The 24,077-nt window shown below is 39.9% G+C and overlaps 1 protein-coding gene across 4 annotated transcripts; it reads left to right on the top strand.

The window, feature by feature from the left end:
* Positions 1-1,361: 1,361 nt before the first annotated feature.
* FAM111B (family with sequence similarity 111 member B) lies at positions 1,362-21,933 on the top strand. 4 transcript variants are annotated; one of them, XM_025356964.1, is made up of 4 exons: positions 1,363-1,474; positions 2,849-2,893; positions 3,722-3,888; positions 18,730-21,933. In XM_025356964.1, exons 3-4 carry the CDS (start codon positions 3,808-3,810, stop codon positions 20,845-20,847), a joined length of 2,199 nt encoding a protein of 732 aa, XP_025212749.1. In that variant the 5' UTR covers positions 1,363-1,474; positions 2,849-2,893; positions 3,722-3,807; the 3' UTR covers positions 20,848-21,933. The 4 variants fall into 4 exon arrangements, with proteins under 4 accessions (XP_025212751.1, XP_025212749.1, XP_025212752.1 ...); XM_025356965.1 differs by having other exon boundaries at positions 1,388-1,474; positions 2,844-2,893; positions 18,730-21,309; XM_025356966.1 differs by lacking the exon at positions 3,722-3,888 and having other exon boundaries at positions 1,362-1,474.
* Positions 21,934-24,077: the final 2,144 nt, after the last annotated feature.

Genomic DNA, 24,077 nt, shown 5'->3' with positions numbered 1-24,077 from the left:
CTCTATCTCCAATGATGTCAGGCAATTTCGACAACATCATTCTCTACCACTTCTTGCTTTTCATAGATTTTTTTCCTCCAGATTCTACAAAAAAGAAGATCAATCCTTTTGCAACGATTTACTTCCTGATGTATATTGGTGCCAGTCACGTGTACTGCTTTCAGATGATTCAGGAATAACAGCGATTTGAGAAAGCTGTCATTAAGTTTTCTCTTCTCTTTGTCTGTATGACATTATTTTTACAATTATACTTCTAAAGTTTGCTCTTTCTGAAAACCACAAGACCCGTGTAATTTAAGCAGTGATTTTAGAGGTCTCTGTATATTTTACATTAAGTTCAGAAACATGTTCATGATTATTCCAAAACTATCAACTTTTACATAAACATCTGTCCTTCTATGAATTACAAAATAATTGTCACCACTCCCACTTAATCAACCATCTTCTCCCCTTCTTTGATCAACTTCTCAAAAATAACACCCAATACTTAAAGGCATCTCTCTCTATTCAGGGTCTCAGACAGTAAGACGTTCTTTTCTTAAACAGTAACATGTTTTCTCAAGCCCCATGCAAAGCACTTCTTTGATATCAGTTTGGGGAGGCCGAACTCTGGAGTCTTCATTCGAAGGGTAAAGTACCTCACTCAGTAATGCGCGTCCTGAGAACCCGGCCTAAGCAGTGCTGGCCGCTTCCTCGTCCAGGCTGGCACTGTCTGTGTTCGCCAGCCCCTCTGCGAAGTTAGTTCATTTGCAGAGCAGGCCAGTTATCTGTAGACTTCACGCAGACGCGGGTGCAGCCTGCTCTGAGACTGGGTCTCTGCATCATACGGGTGGAGCTCTCTCTGCTGCGGTCAGCGGATCCCGCCTGGATGCTCGTCCCGCCATCGTCGCCCACCTCGCAGCTGCAGAACGGCAGCAACTACCACACACCGAAGCAACTTGGCGGGTTATTCGCCCTGCAGCTCCCGCCAGCGCCCTGCTCCCGCTCGCAATCAAAAGTCGGAAAGCGCGAAACCGCCAGGCGCCTCCCACTCCGCCCAGCTGCCGCGCAGCTCCTCCTTGGCCTCCACTGGGAGACAGGGGACGCCTATGAGCGGGAAGGAGCAGGGCAGTGATTGCTTAGTTTATCCTGGGAGGCGGGAGCTGGCCTTGGACTCAGTGGTGAGGGGGAAGGGATCACTAAGACCCGCGTGGGTCGTCCAGCCAAATAGGGAGGGTGGGCGGGTTGGCGCGCAGTCCCCTAGGCCAGAGATGAGTCATTTACATCCAATGAGAGAAAAACAGCCTTCAGAGACTCTTCGTCCATTGGCCAGCGAGAGTGTCAATTCCCAGGCTCCTGCCGCGCGCCGGCGCGCCCTTCTAGGCGGGAAAAGTTCAGCTGAGCGCTACAAAAGAGCAGCCTTTCCGGCACCTGCGAATCCAGAGCGGTGGGCGCTGACTGGCACGTGCACTGTGTGGACAGACTCTCCGGTTCTGTGAGTGGTTTTTCTTTTTCTGGGTCGGACCTGGAGTTCTCTTAGGGGGATGGCTGACAAAAGCAATAGGCAGAAGGACCTCAGCCCAAAGTCAAGGAGGTTTTGGATGGGGAGCTGGGCAGCCGCCAGTGTGGTAATTCCCTTCCCTGCCCCTCAGCTTCAAAGACCAAGAGTTTTACTCCTGAAAAGATACCTGGAGATCGTCTGGGTTTTCCTGAATCTCAAGAGGGTCGTTTGACCCTGGTGGGTCCTATCCCTGCCCAGTGCCGTTCACGCCCATAGAACGAGACCAGGTTCCCTTAAGTAGAGCAGAAACTATTCACTGATCAAGGGATGGAGTAGGGGAGCTCCTGCTCAAAGTGCCTGGGGTGTAGTGTGGGGGTGCTTCTTAAGGTCTTTTAGGGCAAGTAGCTGGAGAGCAAGGATTCCTGGAAAGAGGTGGGGCTTTCCAGAAAGCGCTGAGTGCGGCAGTCTCGTATTTCCTGTGCACCCCAACACTACATGTACCTAGCAAGCTGCATTTCTCCCCAGGGCAAAGATTTAGGTATGGTAATTAGCAACGATTCAGGTTAGGGTAGCGCTTCTAAGTTCGTTTCCCATCTTGTAGCATGGTGGTTACTGACATGCAGTCTCTGTTTCTGTAAGCAAGCACAGCTTCAAGCACAGGTGACCTTCATAGGTTCTGGGACTTTAGGAAAGCATTGAGGTCATCCTGCGGTGACAGAGGCAGCTGTTCAAACAATGTGGTGCGCGTTTGAGAGGGGAGTTGCGGGGTGAGGCAGGTAAAAGTGCAGATTCCATAGCCACACCCCGACATACAGAATCAGAGTCTGTGAGGGTGGGATCTGGAATCCTTTTTAAAAAGCTCAGAGGAACCAGTTCACACGAACAATAAAAGTTTGATCTGAGCCAAAGTCCTTAATTTAGAAATGAGGAAATGGGGATCCCTAAAAGGGTTACAGGGAGAGGGCTGGAGGAAAGTTCGACTATGACAGTTTTAGGGTGGTTCTTTCCTGGCCTTGGGAAGTTTTCTCAGCTGCTGCTCTAATCAGTACACAGCTGGATGCTTTAGGGCAACCCTCTTCATTTATCTGGAGTTCCCTCTCTGTGCGGGTCTCCCGCCAGGTCTGTGGCCTGTGACCTCTTGTCACCCTGGTCTCTCAGCTTTGTCTCCTGAAATCTGGAATTCCAACTAGCTTTGTCTTGCCGCCCTTCCTTGCAACACTGGCCTGGAATCCTTCAAGGTAGTCTGCTAACGTGGATTATAGGATGCATTTCAATTGTCACTGTCCTTAATTGCATGATGTCCAGTTCCTTGCAAACCATGGTTTCATATATTTTGCTCTTTTTTGTTTTGTTTTATTTTCAGACTAGGTGGAAATCCAGTCCCTGTTACTCCTTTTTGGCCAGAAATTCAAGGTAATGACTTTTAATATTTCTGACTACCAGTTCTATCATCTCTCTCACTTCTGGACCTGTCTCTATTCACTGATGTTTCCTGTCATTATGGGTCATATTTATCCACTTTTTAAGTGCTTGCTGATTTTTTTATTAGTTATCAAGCGTTGTTAATTTCACAACATTGGATGCCAGAAATTTTTACATTTCTGTCAATATTCTTGAGCTTTATTCTAGTACGTTGATATTTTACATGGAAACCATTTTATACTTTCAAAGCTTGCTTTTATTTTTTAGGTGGGACAAGAACTAGTGCTAATTTTGTCCCACTATGGAAGAAATACCTTTCTGAGTAGTCTCCCTGATACTTCATGAATTATGAAGCTTTCTAGTCAGATTTTTGTGAACTGAAATTATACACAGTCCTGTATGAGCCTCAGAAATTGTTACATCTACTCCTTTTGGGTAATTCTTTTCCTGTTCCTTTTCAACCGTTTCATTCCACCCATGCATTGACCAAGCCGAAACCTCAAGGGATACCCACTGCAGATCTCTGATACTGTGTGCTCCTGTGGCTCTCTTCTCCCTAGTACTCTGTCATACAAGTTCCAGTCATCCTGGCCTCCCCAAACTCCCACCTTGTCTTCTCAACTCAGGGAAACTGTGTGACTCTGCCTGTTTCTCCTTCCTAAGATATGCCTTGGAAACTGCATACAGTAAGCTAAATGTCCATAGGGCTTACCTCATATGATTTTCTTCTCAGATATTAGAGATGAGGTCCCACACCACCTGATGTCCAGTGTTTGAAAGTGGTTATTTCATAGATCTTGTTTTTTTGGGTTTTTTTAGACATTTCACGTGGCAGAATAAATTCAATCCTTGTTTCTCCATCTTATCCACTAGTAGAAGTTAGTTATATTCTCTCTGAACTCATCATGAATTCCATGAAGACTGAAGAAAACAAGTCATTTAGTGCCACGGGAGATGACCAGAGGACTAGACCTGAAGTTTCAGAGGTGTGTCTACTTTTTTACAACTCCCCACAGGAGTGATAGTCTAACCATAGTGCCATATGAGGTTCTTGGAGATAAGTTCTTAAACAATGGTAGTTATAAGTCTTTCTCTTAGGTAGTTTATATTTGGGGAGCTCATACACATAAGTGCTTGTGGAAAGCAAAATGATAGGGTATGAGTTAACAGTGCTAAACGTGTCTTAAGACAACAAGATGACTAACAAACAATATAGGCACTTAAAATCTTGGAAAGTGTAGACAGGCAAAAATAATCAGCTAATGTTTACCGAGGAAACACTGTGGGCCTGGAATTGTGTCCCATTATATTGATTATTCCATTTAACAGTTAATAGAACTATGCAGTAAGTATTATTATCATACTTACTTTACAAAAGAAGAAACTGAAGCTCAACTTGCTTATAGTTGCAGAAGTAACGGACTTCAGAGCAAGGATCTGAACCTAGGCCGTCAGAATGCAGAGACTGGTTTTTGACCCACACTATTTTGCTCAAAATATGCAAACTGATAATACTAATTTGAGACATAAACAAGTGATTTTAGAGTACAGAGAGAAGAATGCTTAATTCAGACTTAGGAAACTACAGCAGTGTCATATGAGAAATGATTTATTAATGAATAATAAATCTAAAATTGTCAAACTCAGGTGTAGAAGTGGTTGTTGGGCTGGGAAGAGCGGAAAATGGAGGTGTTAGTCAGGCGGTACATAGTTTCCTTATACAAGGTGAATAAGTTCTAGGGATCTGTACAGCCTGGGTGCCAATAGTTAACACTATTGTACACTCAAATTCTTGCTAAAATGATAGATCTTATGTTAAGTGTTCTTATTACAAAAATAATAAGAGAGCAGGAAAAGACTTTGGGAGGTGATAGATAGGTTGATGGCATAGATTGTGGTAATAATGTATCTCCATACTCATCAAGTTGTATACATTAAGTATGTACATTAATTATGCATTCTGTATGTCTAACACTAATTTATTTTTTAAAAAGAATGAATGACATTTCACTAGTGTATCAAGGGTGAAGGAATGGCCTGAGTATAGTCATGTACACAGGAAAACATATTTGGGGGACAGGATAGCTTTATTTGATGCTGTACAAGGAGAATTCAAGAATGTGGTATGCAAATAATGCTTTCTGTACTGATAAGGTAGTATGGTGCCAAGATCAAAATAGGCTTTATATCAATAAGAGCTTTCCATATTTCCAGTAGAAATATTTTCTAATTGTGAAACAATAAAATGGATTCATTGGCTCACATGAGTGGACATTCCAGAATTCAGCTGAGCTCTTCATTCAGTGGTATGCAGTTTCTTTAAGGACTTGTTTGTGTGTTCAGTTCCTATGTTCTGCTTTTCTTGCTATCCCCTGACTGGCTTTCTGCATAGTGACAAATAGAGCTGCAGTAGTATCCAGTACTTTACTCTCCCAATAATGAGTCTATCCTGGTTTCCTGAGGAAACTTCTCTTTGCCATCTAATTGTCCCAGTTTAAGTAGCTCACCCATTTCAGCACAAAACCTTGTGACTGAGAGGGCACATATAGATATTCTTAAGCTGGCATGAATTCATTTCCATACATGTATGGCTCCTAAAAAGTGGGAGAGAGGTAGATTAGCTTTCTGGAGAATAGCTGCAGTATCTTTTTTTTCTTTGAATTCCATGTGTAGGTCTTTGGATTTTCTTCTGTAAATAAAGGAGACGTGTTTACAGACTTTAGCTTTGTGTTGCTTAGGAGGAGTTACTCAATTCACTTTGGACTTTGTTAAGTTAAATATTAATGTTAAAATGTTTAGGGCTATTTTGTTCAAGACAGTTGCTACTAATCACATGTGATTATGTAAATTTAAATTTAAATTCAACTTAACTAAAATCAAATAATGAAAAAGGTGAATAGTACAAATTCTCAGTTACATCACATGTCAAGTACTTAAGAACAAGCACTTGTGGCTGTGGAATTAGATAGTACAGATGTAGAACATTTCCATCACTGCAGACATTCTATTGGGCAGTACTAGTCTAGGGCATCCAATGATAGAACAGAATGAGGGTATAATACTGCCAAACTATTTGTCTGGAAAATAGAACAAGAGGGAAAAGTCAAAATAAAGGAGGCAACAAAGCAAGGGAATATAAATTTAGAAAAAGTGGAAAAAGTAGAAGATACAAAAAAAGTGATAGAAATGAACACAAAAACCCCTACACCCAATTAATTGTCTTACAGATTATTTGAAAGGCTTTAACTTTTATTGTTTCCTTTAAATTTATTTATTTCATAGACAGTAAAATTCAATCTTTTTGGTATACAGTTGAATGGCCTATAACAAATGCCTACAGTAATGTAACCATGACCAAAATCAAGAAGCAAAGCCGTTCCATCACCCTAAATAATTCCTTGTGTGGTTCCATCACTCTAAATAATTCCCTGTTCTCCCCACTAATCCCCTATTCACCCCAGTCCCTGGCAACCACTAATCTCTTCATTACTCTAGTGTTGCCTTTTCCAGAACATCATGTAAATGGAACATACACTGAATCATACCCTTTGAGTCTGGCTTCTTTCACTTAGAACATTCCACTTAAGTGTCATAAGTGTTGTTCATGCATTGATAGGTTTTTCTTTTTATTGCTGAGTAACATTCCACTGTGTGAATGTATCAAAATCTGTTTATCCATTCACTCACTGAAAAGAATTTGAATTGTTTCCCATTTGGGGACTTTGTATATAAAGCTGTTGTGAACATTTGCATACAGGTTTTTGTATGAAGATTAGTTTTCATTTCTCTTGGGTCCACCTAGCAGTGGAATTGCTGTCATGGAAAGTGTGTGACATAACTTTAATTTTATAGGAAATTGTCAAAATGTTTACAAAATGGCTGTATGATTTCACTTGCTCACTACCAATGTGTGAGAGTTCCAGTTGTTTCATACACTTTTCAACACAAAGTTTTTCTGATTTATTCATTCTCATAGGTATGTAATGGCATCTTTTTGTAGTATTAATTTGCATTTCACTAATGACTCATGATTTGAGCATCTTTTTATGTGTTTATATCATCCACATATCTTCTTTGGTGAAGCGTCTATTAAAATATTTTGCCCGTTTTTATCCTGGTTGGTTATTGCTGAGTTTTGAGAGGGCTTTACATATTTTGGAAACAAGTCTTTTGTCATATTGCTTTTCTCATAATATTTGTGATAATTGCTGATATTTTATCTCTGTGTGGCTTGTCTTTTCATCCTCTTAGTCCTGTTTGGGAGGGAAAAGTTTTCAACTTTGATGAAGTTTACTTTCTCTATTTTTCTCTTTGTGGATCATGCTTTTGTTTTTTACATCAGAGAACTGTGCTAAATCTAAGATCACAAAACATTTCTAAGTTTTCTTCCAGAGTTTTGTAGTTTTAGGTTTAAGTCTGCAATTGATTTTAAGTTTTATTTATTTTTTGTATGGTGCTATATCTGGATCAAAGTTTGTGTGTTTGTGTGAATTGTGTGTTAATTGTGTAAAAAAATTAACACAATTGTGGATAATTAGCATCTTAACAATGTTGAGTCTTCCAATCTTGAACAAGATATATTCTCTATTCATTTTGGTCTTGTTTAATTTATTTTGCTGCTGGGTGCCTGGGAGAATAGGCAAACCTGGTGCATGAAGGCAGAGCAGGGAGTGGGTGATTGAAGGGGCAATATGACTGGTGCACTGTTTTCTCCAAGGTCACCAGACAAGATAAGAACTAGAAAGATCAGAAGTACAAGGCACAAGTGACAGAGGTTAGTCATCCCGACATTATGCAGCTTTAAGATTGTCCAGAGAACTGTGAGTGGCTCCTCCTAGCAGACTTTCTGCTATTACCTCTGGGTCTCTGAAGTGTGTCTTGCCGCTTTGACGAGAAACCCTTGCTTCCTCCATCCTACGTAAACTCCTCAAGGGAGAAACCTCTAGCACTGGAATCTCCCTCTCCAGACAAAAGCTCTGCACAGATGGAGTCACGACTCCATCAGCATCCCCCAGACGGAGTCATGACTCCATCAGCGTCCCCCACACTTAGAGTCCCCTGGAAACTATATGGTCAAGATCATAAGTTATGTATGCCAGATGCAACAGTCTGTTGGACACATTATACACGTCTTATGGGAGTCTCACCACACCTGGAGGGAAATGTTTTCCAATTTGACAGAAAACAGAGGGGAGGTATTTGTTCAGAATGCATTTGAAGCCTGGCCCCTCAGTTAGCAAACTTTGTTGACCAGCTTCTACTTTAGGGACTTGGCATGTGAAAGAAGGACAGAGTCCCAGCTCTTGTGAACCTTACATGTTAAAGAGCGAAAGAGACTATCCAGGAAACAGACAAATAGAAAGTTTTCGCTAGTGGATCAAGAACATACAAAGGTAACAGAAAGTGGAAGGTGTGTGCCTTGGAGTGCTACTCTGGCTGGGGAAGTCAAGAGGCCCCTGAAGTGGCCCTAAAGAGACCCAAGGGAAGGCCAAACAGAATGGTGAGTGCACAAGCCCTGAGAATGGCTAGGGCTTCCTGTCCAGGGCCTGCGTGGGCAGCATAGCTGGGACCAAGGGGAGAGGAGCTGAGCAGCAGAAGGTGGGGCAGAGGGAGGGGTGGACAGGGGCCAGAACACTCTAGCCTCATGGGCCTTGGAAAAGAGGGGATGGGAAGATGCTTGAAGGGACAGAAGAGTTGAGAGTGGAGGCTATTCCACAAACATCCAGGCTAAAGAGGAGGGGGCCTGGGGTGGCCTGAGACTGGGAGCTGAAGGGGCAGAGAGGAGGGGATGGAGTGGATGAGAGGTGTGAAGGAAAAGAGAGATGGAGAATGTAGGGCTTAAACTGTGGAGGTCAGAGAGGGAGCAGAAATGACAAGTGAGTTTTGACCCTAAAACCCAAGCACTTTATCACTGACAGGAACTTTGCCTTTTTCTTCCTTGTCTCTAATTGGCCAGGACAGTGGTGAGTACATAGTATTCATTCAATCACTTTGATCATTTATTCAATGAACATTTCTTGCAAACCTACGTGCCTGGTACGTCACAGGCACCAAGGATATGCCAGTGAATACGGTGATATCCTTGTTCTCTTGGAGCTGACACTATACAGGGAGAAAGGAAAAATAAATTGTGTGTGTGTGTTTGCATGCACGTGTGTGTGTGTGTGTGTGTGTGTGTGTGTGTGTATTGATATGGGCGGAAGGGAAAAGAGAATGGTGGAGGCTGTTTTGGAAGTGGTGATAATCGGCTTCTCTGATAAGGTACTATCTGAGACCTGAAAGGAGTGAGGAGGTGAGTCCTAGAAATATCTAGGGGAACAACACTGAAGATAGAGAAAGCAGCAAGTACAAAGGTCCAGAGGTAGAAGGGTGCTTGTTAACTGACCAATAAGTCTAGTGCTTGTTGATTCACTAATCAGTACCTGTGTCCCTTCCATTAGACTTGGAATCTCTAAGGAACATGCCTGGGTTTTCCTCATCAGACAAGAGGGGTCAGAGAGGTGGGATGGGGGCCACTTTCTCTCTTTCTTTATGCTATTATTCTTTTTTCCAGTCCTGGCCAGGCTTAGAAGTAGGGGCCAGGGAAAGACAAGGGTTGAGTCTGTTACAATGTGGAGAAAAGGTAGAGAAAGTCAAGGAATAAGAAGGTTCTGTGCTGTTCCAGAGCCCACCACTCCTATCCATGCTGTTTCTGCTTTTAACACCTGTAGATCCCACCCTGTCGTCCAGTTCCCCACCTCTGCCGCTGTTGTGGCATCCGTCATACTAAAACTTTCTGTTTCTTGTGTTACCAGTCACAAGTTTTTAGTCTCCCATGCAATAGAAATTGACACAAGGCCAAGTGAGTTTCCCAGACAAGGCTTTATTAGAGGCTTGTTCTCGAATACAAGGGAGACAGCACTGGAGTGAGTTCTCCAGATGGCTCCTCAAGGATAGGTCTTTTTGCTGTTTTAAAAAAAGCTGACATGAAAAGCAGGAGGTATGCTAATATTATTGTATGTGTTGGGTGGACTGTAGAGTGTGCAGGCACAGTGAGAAATCATGTTAGTACTTACATCACATGATCAAAAAATGGTGGATAAGTCCCTCCCTGGGTGAGGATTTTCACATAATAATGAGGCAAGCGATGAGGTAAAGTTTGGTCATTCTACTGGTCCTGTGTTCATGCAAGTAATAAAGTTAACTCCCTTGAATGAGATTTATGGTAGAATACTTCTTAGTTTCTTTAAGGTCTTACAGCCAATGAGGATGGCACCAGTGGAGATGCAAGTTCTGGTAGTCAGCGGGTGTGGAAAAATGCATTATTGGTGGTGAAGGCAGAGTCCTGCCCCTACTCTGTTTCACTTGGATATTTACCTCCCGGTGCATTATTTGCCTCTTTGGCTATCTTGACAGGGGTTGGGCATAATTTCACTGTGGGAATGCTGTGAATGTGGTCAATTCCTGCTCTGCTCCAAGGCCTCGAGACTGAGAAGGTACATAGAAGACTCCAGAATCTTAGAATCTCAGCTCAGATTCCATCTATACTCTGACTTGTGTCCTGGACCTTAGTCACTTCCTCCTTATTGTTCCTCAGTCATTTCTGTTTCTCTAGCTAACTTGCTGACAGAACATGTTGCTCTAAATTCTGCTGATTCAAAACTCTTTTATTCTTACCAACAAAGCATAACAGGCATCTCCAAATATGCCTGACCACACATGAACTCTTACAAGGCCTACAGTGAGTTCAGATTACCCAATTCAATAATTTATTCTAATTTTAATTGTAGACAATCCCCTCCTGGTAAGGTGAAATGCTGCATCCCAAAGGCCCTTTCCACAGAGCATTCTAGGGCTCAGTGAAGGGACATTCAAAAGAGCCAGGTCCTCATTTCCCATGTGTGCCCCTCTTCTGGAGCCCAGAGCTATAGAGGGAAGAGTGACTGACTTCAAAGACTCTTAACTGAAGAGAAGGCAGTTGAGGACCACCAAGGAAAGGCCTCAGAATAGAGAGGAGCTAAGGTAGCTGGGCCTGGTCAGCTGCTCTTTGCATTAACTCAGGGGTGCTCAATGCCTGGCCCCTACGATGGCAGAATCAACACAGACTGAAGCCTCACCCTAGATATATTCAGTCAGATCCTCTGGGTTAGGGCTCAGCAATCTGTGTTTCAAGAAACCCACAGGTGATTCTGATGCAGAATGGTGGCAAGAACCCAGACCCAGACTGGGACTGTCAGGCAGATGGAGTTCTGGCTCTCCAGTAGACTCTGAACATGAGAGGCCATGGGCAAAGCCCTTCTGGACCTGGGCATCTATTTCTCCATTTGACAAGCCCCAGATTTTTTACCAGGTCTCTAAGGCAGTGATAGAATCAGGTGAACATCTCAATGGCAGATGGACAGAGAACCGTAACCTTCTCCCTTTCTCACTTAGAGGGAAAACAAACTATGTGCAGTTGCTTTGAATGTCTTTGGGTAAAGTCACAGGGGAGCTGCCTGCCCTCTGAATGAGCCAGATAATTTGATTTACCCTATTTAGAGATCTTGCTATACCTTAAGCAGAAAACCCACCACCACTAACACATACTTTCCCATAACCCTGGAAAGGAAGAGACATGTTTTTGTTGGAATTTGCTATCCCTAGACCCTCCTTCCACTTCCACTCTGTTTTGGCAAGGGGACTTTTCTGTACTGCCTCCTTAAGAACTCAGGTCCCATCAAAGTGTGGAAAGAACAATTACATTTGTTTGGCATGTTTGTTTTTTTAATAGCTTCTGAGGAGATTAGGAGGAGGGCAGGTTTTTCAATCCTCCTTTAGGGATGCAAGTACGATTACCTCAAAAGTTTCTACTCCCTTCACACTTACCAAGGGTCCCCATAAGAGCCTGGCCTTTCACATATATTATCTCATTTACCTAGCACAGCTCAAAGATGTTAAACAAGTAGCCCAAGGTCACACAGTGGGTGGTACATGTAGCAGAGCCTGGATGTGTGCTTCCTCCCTCTGGACCCTACCGCCTCCCACAGAGGTTTCACAGGGCAAGCTAGGACTGGCACTGAATCCTCAGGCCACTTAGTACCCTGTCATGGCCCTCAAGGAATCCACACCCCAGGCAACGACTTCTTCTGAGGTTTAGGAGTGAGGGAGTGACTCCCCAATCCTCCTCCTGTTACCAATGCAGGGTCTTCACTAAAAGTTGTCCTGCTTCTTGGCATTTTAAAGAAAGACTTCGTAAAAACATACAAACAAAGCAACAAAAGAAAGAAGCAACGAAAGTGTAGATTTATTGAAGTGAAAGTATGCTCAACAGAGTAGGAGCAGGCTTGAGCAATGGGCTCAAGAGCACTGGTTGCAGAATTTTCTGGGGTTTAAATATCCTCTAGAGGTTTCTCATTGGTTACTTTGTTTACACCCTATGTAAATGAAGCAGTGGCCCACAACCAGTTTTATTGGTTGAGGGAGGGGACTAACTAGAGGTACTTTCCATGTTTCATCTGCAATGAGGTGGAAAGCAGGAATTGGGGGCATAATTTGCAAAGGGAGGAGCCTCTAATTCTTTTGTTACTTGAGTGTGGAGAGGTGGGATTTTCCTTTTGATTCAGTTCTAGGAAGTGAGTGTGAATCATCCTTAGGTTCCCTGCCTCCAGGTCCTGTTCTTCTGCCTCACTCCTTCAGACCTGGGGCATCCCTCTTGTCTCCAAGGGGGCTTCTCAGGGCTGCATTTGATCATTCAGCAGAATCTGAATTGGAGAAGGCAGCCAGGTCCAGTTTAATTTCCCACAATATATTTTAGGACAAAAGTCTTGCATATATTGTCAGAGTTTTCTACATAGATTACCTGTCATCTATGAATTAAGATAATTTTACTAATTTCTTTCTGATAGAGATGCCTTTATTTATTTCTGTTTTTTATTGCACTGGCTAAAACTTCCAGCATAATGGTGTAGAGATTCTGCCAGAGAAGACATTCTTCCATTTTTTTCTAGTCTTGGGAATGCATTCAATCCTACACCATTAAGTATGATGTTACCTGTAAGTTTTTCATAACTGTTCTTCATGAGATTGAATAAGTTTCCTTTTATTCCTAGGTTGCTGATATTATTAGAAATAGATGTCAGGCTCACCAAATGCTTTTTCTATGTCTGTTGAGATGATTCTATGTATATATAGAAATTTAAATTTTTCTAGTTGGCTTATTACAGCGACATGTTTTTCAAAAGTTAAACCAACCTTGCATTCCTGGTATTTACCTATTAGTTCTGGAATTTATGTTTATATTGGCCTGTAGTTTTCTTTTCTTGTAATGTTTTGCCTGTATATTACAAAGCTAATATATCCCTACTGCTGAGGCAATGTTCTTTTTAGTATTGTGCTCAATGCCGCATGAATTATGATGTTTTCCCTAGGTCTGGTGGGAACAGCAACTATTCCCAGCCCTGTAAGATCTCCAGGGATTGTTCCTTCTAATCTTTTTGGGTAGTTGATTTCCCTGACTTAGGTGATTTCCTCACATGCATGTGCAGACCACTAGTCATCTGAAGACTTATGGGGACCCTCTCTGTACAGTCCTCTCCTGCCCTTCAAAAGCTAAACCCATTGGCTTCCCAGAACTCGGTTCCTTTTCCTCAACTCAGTTGCTATCGAGCTTTGCCTGGATTCTTTTCCCTGAACCATGGCCTAGAGCCTCTTTTCAGGCAGTAAGCTCAGGCAGTCATAGAGTTTGCATCATTGTTTTTCTGTTTCTCAAGTATCACTGTCCTTTGACTAATGCTGAATGTCTTAGAAACCATTTTGTGTATTTTGTCCATTTCTTCAGGATTTTCAGGCAGGAGTGTAAGTTACTTCTGTGTTATTCCATGGTGGCCAGAGTAGAAGCTCAGGATGCTGCTTTTTTTATTTTTCCAAAGACTTTAGTTTTAATTAGTGGAAATAATGGGCAATAATGGGCTTACTTTATCTTGGCTGCCCCTATTACTATCAAATATATAAATATAAACAATACCAGAAGGCTTCTTAGCCAGATTAAGGGCATCTTCAAAAATCTCACAGGGAACATCATGTTAAATAATGAATCATTATAAGTATTTCCTTTACAATGAGGGAGAATAGAGGAGTTCTCACTATTACTGCCTTTATTTAGCTGGTAAATAAAATTTAATTTAGCCAATACAGTGTGATAAGAAAAAATAGTCAAAGATAATATTTGAGGATTGAAAAGAAGGGAACAAAGTATATTCATGAAATATTCACAGATGGTATCACATCTATTTTTGAAACAAAAAAGGTTTATAGATAAAATATTAGAATAATAATGTAGGAAATTGGCTAGGTTTAAGGTTGATATTTACAAAACATTGGATTTAGCTTAGTCAGCAATATCAGAAAATGTAATCCCTCAAAAATTATTTTATAATGCCTAGAAAAATATTATTTACCTAGGAAGAAATGTAAACATTACTTGTTAACCATTTATGGAGAAAATTATTTTGTTGAAGGCATGAAAATGAGACATAAATCAATGTCAAGATATACTAATGAGTAGAAAAACTCAAAATTAAGACAGTATTTGGTGAATATACAGAAAAATATACCATTGGAACAGAACAGACAGAGTAGAGACAGACTCACAAATTTCAAGATATGACAATGTCTTTGTATTAGTTTGTGCTATGGTGTGAATCTTTGCATCCCCCACAATTCATATGTTTAAATCCTAATCTCCAAGGTGATGGCATTAAGAGATGGGGCTTTGGTGGGTGATTAGATCATGAGGGCTCTGCATCATGTATTTTGTTAGAAAAGCCCAGACTATGTAGTGTCTTAGGGGTAATAAAGTACCACTGACTGTGTGGCTTAAACAACAGAAATGCATTGTCTCATGATTCTGGAGGTTCAAAGTCCAAGGTCAAGATGTCAGCAAAGTTCGTTACCTGTTAGGGCTGTGAGGGAAAGATCTGTTCCAGGACTCTCTCCTTAGCTTATAGTTGGCCATGTTTTTCCTATGGCTCTTTACCTCATCTTCACTCTGTGTGTGTCTGTCTCTATGTCTATATTTCCCCCTTTTCTAAGGATACCAGGGGTATTGGATTAGGGGCCCATCCCACTGCAGTGTGACCTCATTTTTAACTAAGTATATCAACAAGAACTGCATATCCAAATAAGGTCACATTTTGAGGTACTAGGAGTTAGGACTATAACATGTGAGTTTTGAGGGGACACAGTTCAACCCATAACAATCTTATGTGGCAAAACTGGCAGTACAGATCAGTGGAGAAAGAATGAACAATTCAGTCAGCATCGCTGGAGTAATTAGTTATCCACATGCAAAAAAATAAACAGTAATACCTACTTCAAGCTATATACAAAAAATAATTCCCGATTAAAAACTTGAATGGTAAAAGCAACCTTTACAATTTTTAGAAAAAAAAAAAAAAACAACAGAATTATCCTGTGAAAGGTGTTCTAATGATATAAAAAGATTAATAAACTTGACAACATTTAAATTAACTCCTTTATAACACTTGAGAATGAAAAATGAAGAAGAAATTCAGAATAGATGTTTAACACATATCATAAATAAGCAATTTATATCTACAATATTTAAAATACTCCTAGAATCAATAATAAAAAGACAAATAATCCAATATAAAAATGAACAAAAGACATAAACAAGCATTTTAGAGACTGAAGTGTGAAAAGGGGTTCAATTTCATTAGTAATTAGGAAACTACTGTTTAAACCCTCAATAAGATGCTATTTCACACCCACAAAATAGGGAAACATTAAAACATGGATAACACCAAGCTTTGATGAAGACATGGAATAATGAAAACTCTCATTTCTCATTGGTGGAAGTGCAAGGTGGTACAACCATTATGTTAAATAATATGGCAATATCTATTATAATAAAGGTGATTGCTCATTTTCTTTTTCTCCTTGCCTCATGTTTTCAAATATTTATTGCTAAACTCTATTTCTGAAGTTGAGCAATTCCACTTCTAAGTCTATACTTGAGAGACACCCTTGTACGTGTGCACCAGGAAACATATTTGAGGATATTCATAGCAAAATCAACCACTGCTTTTATTAGAAAAACCCCAGAAATAACAGAAATGTGCATAAACAGTTTACTTCTTCAGTGAATTATCTCTAACTGTAAAAGTGGATACAGAATTTCATCAACTAAGATGAACCTCAAAAAAGTAATGCAGGCCAGGCGCAGTGGCTCATGCCTGTAATCCCAGCACTTTGGGAGGCTGAGGTGGGTGAATCACGAGGTCAGGAGTTCAAGACCAGCCTGGCCAAGATGGTGAAATCCCGTCTCTACTAAAAATGCAAAAATTAGCTGGGTGTGGTGGTATGTGCCTTTAATCCCAGCTACTCAGGAGGTTGAGGCAGAGAATTGCTTAAACCTGGGAGGGGGAGGTTGCAGTGAACCAAGACTGTGCCACTGCACTCCAGCCTGGGTGACAAAGCGAGACTCCATCTCAAAAAAATAAATAAATCAAATAAAAAAGTAGTGCAAATCACAGAAGAACACATTCAGCTGGATCTGTTTATATACAATCAAAACCAGCAAAGTGAAACAGTGTACTATTTATACTTTTACTACATATGTATATGTCCCTAAATAAGTGTAAGACAATGATAATTTTAAAACAAATTCAGACTTAGTGGTGGTCCATGAGAAGGAGAAAAGGAAATAAGATGAAGGAGGGACACACTGTATGCCTCTAACGATTTGTAGTGTAATTTGTAGTGTGCTATTTCTTAGGTTGGGAAGGAGATACATGGATGTTTATTATATGAAATATAAAGTGTCATAAACTGCTTTTGCCTGCATAATATGTTTTATAGTTTTTTAAAAATACAGTATATAAGAGAAAGGAGGAGACACTAAGGACTATTCACAGGATACTAGCTTGAGTAGTCAAATGGGTAATGACACCATTATCAGATTCAGCAACACAGGAAGAGGGGCACAATTAAATTTTATGACTCTGGTTTTGAAGGGGCTAAGAGTGAAATGTCTCTGACGTATCTAAGAGTAGATGTCAAAGAGGCAACAAAATATTAATATCTGGAGCTTAGATGAGAGGTCAGTGCTGCAGAGATAGATTTGGGCAATAAATATTTGAAAACATGAGGTGATAGGAGAGTCCCAAGACAAAAAGGAAATCACTATTCCTGAGACCTAAGCTCATTCCATTTCATCTACCAAATGATCCAAGCTGAGCTGTACCTTCTGATTTTACTCTCTCCAGGCTTATTCCTCTATTTATATAGACTAGATCCAATACTTCAGACTTCACAATGATTTCCTTCCAAGTTATGTTGACTCCTATCATATAATGTTTTTTACTTACGTTTTTCATTTCTGTTGCCATCAGATTCTCAATATCTTGTATCCTTTTTTTTTTTTTTTATACGGAAGACGGAGTCTCGCTCTGTCGCCCAGGCTGGAGTGCAGTGGCCGGATCTCAGCTCACTGCAAGCTCCGCCTCCCGGGTTTACGCCATTCTCCTGCCTCAGCCTCCCGAGTAGCTGGGACTACAGGCGCCGGCCACCGCGCCCGGCTAGTTTTTTGTATTTTTTAGTAGAGACGGGGTTTCACCGCGTTAGCCAGGATGGTCTCGATCTCCTGACCTCGTGATCCGCCCGTCTCGGCCTCCCAAAGTGCTGGGATTACAGGCTTGAGCCACCGCGCCCGGCCAATATCTTGTATCCTGGGCTACTACCAACTGATTGTATTTGAGTATTTATATTTATTTATTTATTTATGTATCCCATCCTATTATGTATCTGTCATTTTAATATATTTTCTTAGTGCTATCAAAACCATTGACAGAACAGAAACTAAACAGATTTTTAATGGGAATCCTTGAATGGTGATGTTTCAAATATCTAAAAGATAAATTAAGTAAGTCCAGCTTCACTAGTAAGTGAATAAATGTACATTCTAAAAACAGTCAAATTAGATAGAATTTTATATAGCAATTGGCAAACATTTAAAATAGTAACACTCAGATCCTTTTAGGGAATCAACCATAGGACTGTGGTTGGTCTCCTTGAGCAGCTGGAGAGAAGGGATGGAGTGAGTTGATACAATTCTCTGGAAGGCAGTTAGGCAAAATATATGTTGCAAAATATGTTTATATCCTCAGTTGTGGTATTTCCACTCCTGGGAATATGACCTAGGGAAATATTCAAATGTGCAGACAAAAATGTTATATTTGTAGGAAATTTTGTCATATTTAGAGTAAAAATCTGGAAATAATCTAAATATTCAGCAATGAAAGGATGGATTACAAATTATTATACAGTGAAATATTCTATAGCCCCTCAGCTTGTGGTTTCAAAGGTTGCTTAATGCGCAAAGTAGTGACACATTGCCTAGTGCAAAATAAAGTCACATGCAACATAGTATTTAAGAAACATAAGATTTAGATCTGCATATGAAATAATAGAGGGCTATTTCTGATCCATTTCAAGTTAGGTATAACTCATTTCTTTGCATCTGGATATCCAGTTATTCTAGCACCATTTGTTACAAAGATGATATTTCCCCCATTAAATGGTCTTAGGACCCTTATTGAAAATCAAAGTACTACTTTTAAAAATCAGAAAACAAAATCAAAGTATACAGAGAAAAAAAATAAAAATTAAAATAAAATGTAGAATGAATATCTCTGGTGATAGAACAGTGATTGATTTTTTTTTCTCCATTATCCGTTAACCATTATATTATCCAATTTTTATTCAGAATATCTATTAGTTCTATCATTAGAAAAATATAAAACATTATTAAGGGTGATTCCTTTTAACCTCTTTAACCTTTCCTTTTTAAGGATACTGTCATGAAGCGGACATGTGCTGACACACCTGTTGATCATTGTCTATCTGGCATAAGAAAGTGTAGCAGCACCTTTAAGCCTGAAAGTGAAGTCAGCAAGCATGAAACAGCCCTTGAAATGCAGAATCCAAATTTGAACAACAAAGAATGTTGTTTCACCTTTAGTTTGAATGAAAACTCCAGAAAATTAGACCGTAGTGTGTTTACAGCATATGGTAAACCCAGTGAGAGTATCTACTCAGCCCTGAGTGCTAATGACTATTTCAGTGAAAGGATGAAGAATCAGTTTAATAAGAATATTATTGTTTATGAAGAAAAGACAATAGATGGACATATAAATTTAGGAATGCCTCTCAAGTGCCTGCCTAGTGATTCTCATTTTAAAATTACATTTCATCAAAGAAAGAGTAGCGAAGAAGATGGACACATATTACGCCAATGTGAAAATCCAAACATGGAATGCATTCTTTTTCATGTTGTTGCTATAGGAAGGACAATAAAGAGGATTGTTAAGATAAAGGAACTTCATGAAAAAGGAAGTAAACTTTGTATTTATGCCTTGAAGGGTGAGACTATTGAAGGAGCCTTATGCAAGGATGGCCGTTTTCGGTCTGACATAGGTGAATTTGAATGGAAACTAAAGGAAGGTCATAAGAAAATTTATGGAAAACAGTCCATGGTGGATGAAGTATCTGGAAAAGTCTTAGAAATGGACATTTCAAAAAAAAAGTTACAACGGAAAGATATCCATAAAAAAATTAAACAGAATGAAAATGCTACCGATGAAGTTAATCACCAGAGTCTGATACAGCCTAAGAAAAAAGTCCATGAACCAGAGAAAGATGGAGAGACCAAAGATGGAGAACACAGCAGAGAGCAAATTCTCCTACCTCAGGATCTAAGCCATTATATTAAAGGTGAAACTCGCCAGACAATTCCCAGGATTAGAAATTATTACATTCATAGTTTGATCCGAAAATATTGGCAAATAAACTCACAAGTTAGGCGGAGACTGCATCTGGGTAGGCAGTATGCTATTAATCTGGATGTCCAAAAGGAGGCAACTAACCTCTTAAAGAATTTTCAAATGTTGAATGAAGCCATAATGCATCATTATCCGAATTTTAAGGAGGAGGCACAGTGGATAAGAAAATATTTTCAGGAAGAACAAAAGAGAATGGATCTTTCACCATCTAAGCAATTCAAAATATATAAAAAGGACTTTGGAAAAATGACTCCAAATTCTATTCCAGTTGCAACCTGTGAACGGCTTACATATCATAGCAAGTCAGTTGGGTTCATGGAATGGGACAATAATGGAAACACAGGCAATGCTACTTGCTTTGTCTTCAATGGTGGTTATATTTTCACCTGTCGACATGTTGTACATCTTATGGCGGGTGAAAACACACATGAAAGTTTGTGGCCAGATATAATTAGCAAATGTGCTAAGGTAACTTTCACTTATAAAGAGTTCTGCCCTACTCCTGATGATTGGTTTTCCATTGAGCCATGGCTTTTGTCCAATAAAACTCTAGATTATGCCATTTTAAAACTAAAAGAAAATGGAAATGCATTTCCTCCAGGACTATGGCGACAGATTTCTCCTCAACCATCTACTGGTTTGATTTATTTAATTGGTCATCCCCAAGGCCAGACCAAGGGAATAGATGGTTGTACTGTGATTCCTCTAAATGAACGATTTAAAAAATATCCAAACGATTGTAAAGATGGGTTGGTAGATCTCCATGATACCACCAGTAATGTATACGCTATGTTTACCCAAAGAAGTTTCCTATCAGAGGTTTGGAACACGCACACGCTTAGTTATGATACTTGTTTCTCTGATGGGTCTTCAGGCTCTCCAGTGTTTAATGCATCTGGCAAATTGGTTGCTTTGCATACCTTTGGTCATTTTTATCAACGTGGATGTAATGTGCATGCCCTTATTGAATATGGTTATTCTATCGATTCTATTCTTTGTAATATTAAAGAAACAAACGAGAGCTTGTATAAATTATTAAATGATGAGAAACTTGAGACCTACAATGAAGAGAAAGGTAAACAAGAGTCATTACTTCAAGATCATCAGATTGAACCCATGGAATGTTAGAAAAAAGATACTGTCTTCAAGAAAATATGCCAATAATTACTGGCAAAGATTTCATGACAAAGATACCCAAAGCAATTGCAACAAAACCAAAAATTGGCAAATGGGACCTAATTAAAGCTTCTGCACAGCAAAAGAACCTATCAACATGGTAAACACAACCTACAGAATGGGAGAAAATATTTGCAAACTATGCATCCGGCAAAGATTGAATATTTAGAATCCATTAGGAACTTAAACAGATTAACAAGCAAAAAACAAGCAACCCCATTAAAAAGTGGGCAAATGACATGAACAAACCCTTTTCAAAAGAAGATGTACATGTGGCCAACAAGGATATGAAAAAATACCCAATATCACTAATCATTAGAGAAATGCAAATCCAAAAAAATGCCATCACACTAGTCAGAATGGCTGTTATTAAAATGTCAAAAAATAACAGATGCTGGCGAGTTTGCAGAGAAAAGGGAATGCCTACACACTGCTAGTGGGAATGTAAATTAGTTCAACCATTGTGGAAAGCAGTTTGAGGATTTCTAAAAGAACTTAAAACAGCTACCATTCAACCCAGCATATATATCCAAAGGAAAAAACTACCATAAAGACACATGCATATATATGTTCATTGCAGCACTATTCACAAAAGCAAAACATGGAATCAACCTCAATGCCCATCAATGGTAGACTGGATAAAGAAAATGTGACACATATACACCATAGCATACTACACAGCCATGAAAAAGAACAAGATCGTGTCCTTTGCAGCAACATGGATGGAGCTGGAGGTCATTATCCTAAGTGAACTAATGCAGGAACAGAAAGCCAAGTACCACATTTTCTTTCATAAGTGGAAGCTAAATATTGAGTACACATGGACACAAAGAAGAAAACAACAGATATGGGGCTTACTGGAGGGTGGAGGGTGGGAGGAGGGTGAAGACTGAAAAACTGCCTATGGGATACTATGCTTATTACCTGGGTGATGAAATAATCTGAACACAAAACCCTGGTGACATGCAGTTCACCTATATAACAAAACCACACATGGACTTTTGAACCTAAATAAAAGTTTATATATAATGCCAATAATTGAGAGTATTGGAGGCTGTTTCTTTAAATGAAATTTCCTACTTAGAAAACTTTGAGAATTATGTGGACATGCAAAACATATATTAGAGCTCAAATACTGATTTTGTTTATCTCGGCTTTTTAAAAATTTGGAAAACTCTCAAGCCTCACTTAAAATGTTTAGCTCACTTTTACACTTAAAAATAATTTGTTCTTTGTTATTCTAAATGCCTAGGGTGGTACACCTTCATAACTGGCAAGGTGGTTCTTGTTCTCTGCCTAACTAGATAGTGGTAAATACACTTTTAAATAAGGGAAAAATACATATAGTTCCTCTACAACCCCAAATCATTTGGTAAACATAATTTATTTCCTTCCATGCCACCTGTGACATCAACCTCCATTGCAAATGGCAGTAGAAAATTCCAATTTTTCAGTTCTTTCTTCTAATTCAGCAATAGCTAACTCTTTTCTGGCAGATGAGAAGAGTACCTTGCTCAGTCTCCATCCCCATCCTCTTATGTTCAGAGTCTAGAAAGCTAGAAGCTATATATTTCAGACTAATTTGCAAGTAAGATTCTGAATACAAATGAGATTCTTCCAAATAGATACTGTTCATAAGATAAAAGTAAAGTGGGGATCCTCTTCCACTCCATCTTTTGGGAAGCTGGGTCATAGAAAAGTGAGTGTCTATAAAGAGTAGTGCTACTGACTACATTCAGTGTCAGTATCCAGTCATCAGCTTCATGGGTATCCACAAGTGGTTTCAGCAGTAGCAACAACCAGAAACAGTGTTGCAGTGTCCATTCATTTTGATGGAGTGGAGAGGTATTTCTGATGGTAATAGTTTCCTAATTCAGTTTTCTGATTTCTGGATTGCAGTTAAGAGAGTATGTTCATAAACCTAATAATTCCAGTATTGGCCTCCTGATTCTCACTGCTGTTATCATCCTAAAGATTTCCAGCACTTGATCCTAGTGTTCAATCTCTGTAACTTGCACTGAATCCTGACTGGTGTACCCTCCTTGATAACTTGCAATTGGTTGGACTTTCCAAATATGTGATAGTCTCAGTGGTGCAAAACCTATAAATCTGACCTACAGAAATTTTTCATTCAGAGATGCTAATCTTTATTCAAAAGAATACTGAATTTCAAAAACAACAACAACAAAAAGAACTTAGAAATTTATTTCTCACATAATAGTCCAAATGCACAGTCCTTTGTGGTCGTGGGAATTCCAACCAGTGAAGGTATTGTTTCTTCAATGAGGCTATACTACAGTCCACAACATGCAACATGGCCAGAACAGCTGCTAAACTAGCCAACACTACTACAGACAGGAGTAATTAGGAAGAAGGAGACAGCACCTCTTTCTATTAAAAACACCATCTGAATATGGCATATACCATGGCTGCTCACACCCAGTGTTCACAGTTCAGTTACAAGGCTCAGTTCACTGGAAAGGAGGCTGTGGAAGGTAATGCTTTTTCCAGATGACCAGATGCCCAGCCTAAATTCTATAACTGGAATAACGGGAAAATGGACATTGGGCAAACTCAGTCTCCCAAGAGAAGTAACCAGGAGTTACTCTCTACCCATCTCACCCCTCTAGTATATGTATGTCCTCTCCTTTCCACATATGAAGTGTACTTATCCACTTGCCAAGATGATCCAGATTTTCTGGGCAATGTATATTTCTCTTCAGCACATCTGAATGCAGCTCCTCATGGTGCAGAGACTTATCTCCATTCCCCCTGCTCCACCCACATACCCAATATACTATAGTGGAGTATGAACATAATCCAATAAGTTACATTTTTATTCAGAAAAAAAGGAGAAATGGGAAATATAGCAGCCACAATCCTATGGCAATGACCAAATTCTGTTGTGCAGGAATTTACAGGATGTCCAGCTCTGGCAGGGGAGTACAATTTTTGGTTAGCTCATACTGCAAGTCCTGGCTACTTCTCTTTGGAGTTGCAATGTCCTTGACTATTGTCCTTCAATGCCCCCAGACTTTGTCCTGCAAGGTGTTCTCTTGTGTCTGTTTATAGTGGTCATTTCTTTTTTAAGTCTAGTTATACTGATCTAGTATTTATGTGCAGGAAAATTCATTCTTTTGGTGTACAGGTCTATGAATTCTGACACAGACATGTAGTTGAGT

This window comes from Theropithecus gelada, chromosome 14 (genome assembly GCF_003255815.1).
Source record: "Theropithecus gelada isolate Dixy chromosome 14, Tgel_1.0, whole genome shotgun sequence".
Taxonomy (NCBI): domain Eukaryota; kingdom Metazoa; phylum Chordata; class Mammalia; order Primates; family Cercopithecidae; genus Theropithecus; species Theropithecus gelada.
The sequence above is the reverse complement of the archived record's forward strand: the minus strand, read 5'-3'. Positions and strand labels throughout refer to the sequence as shown.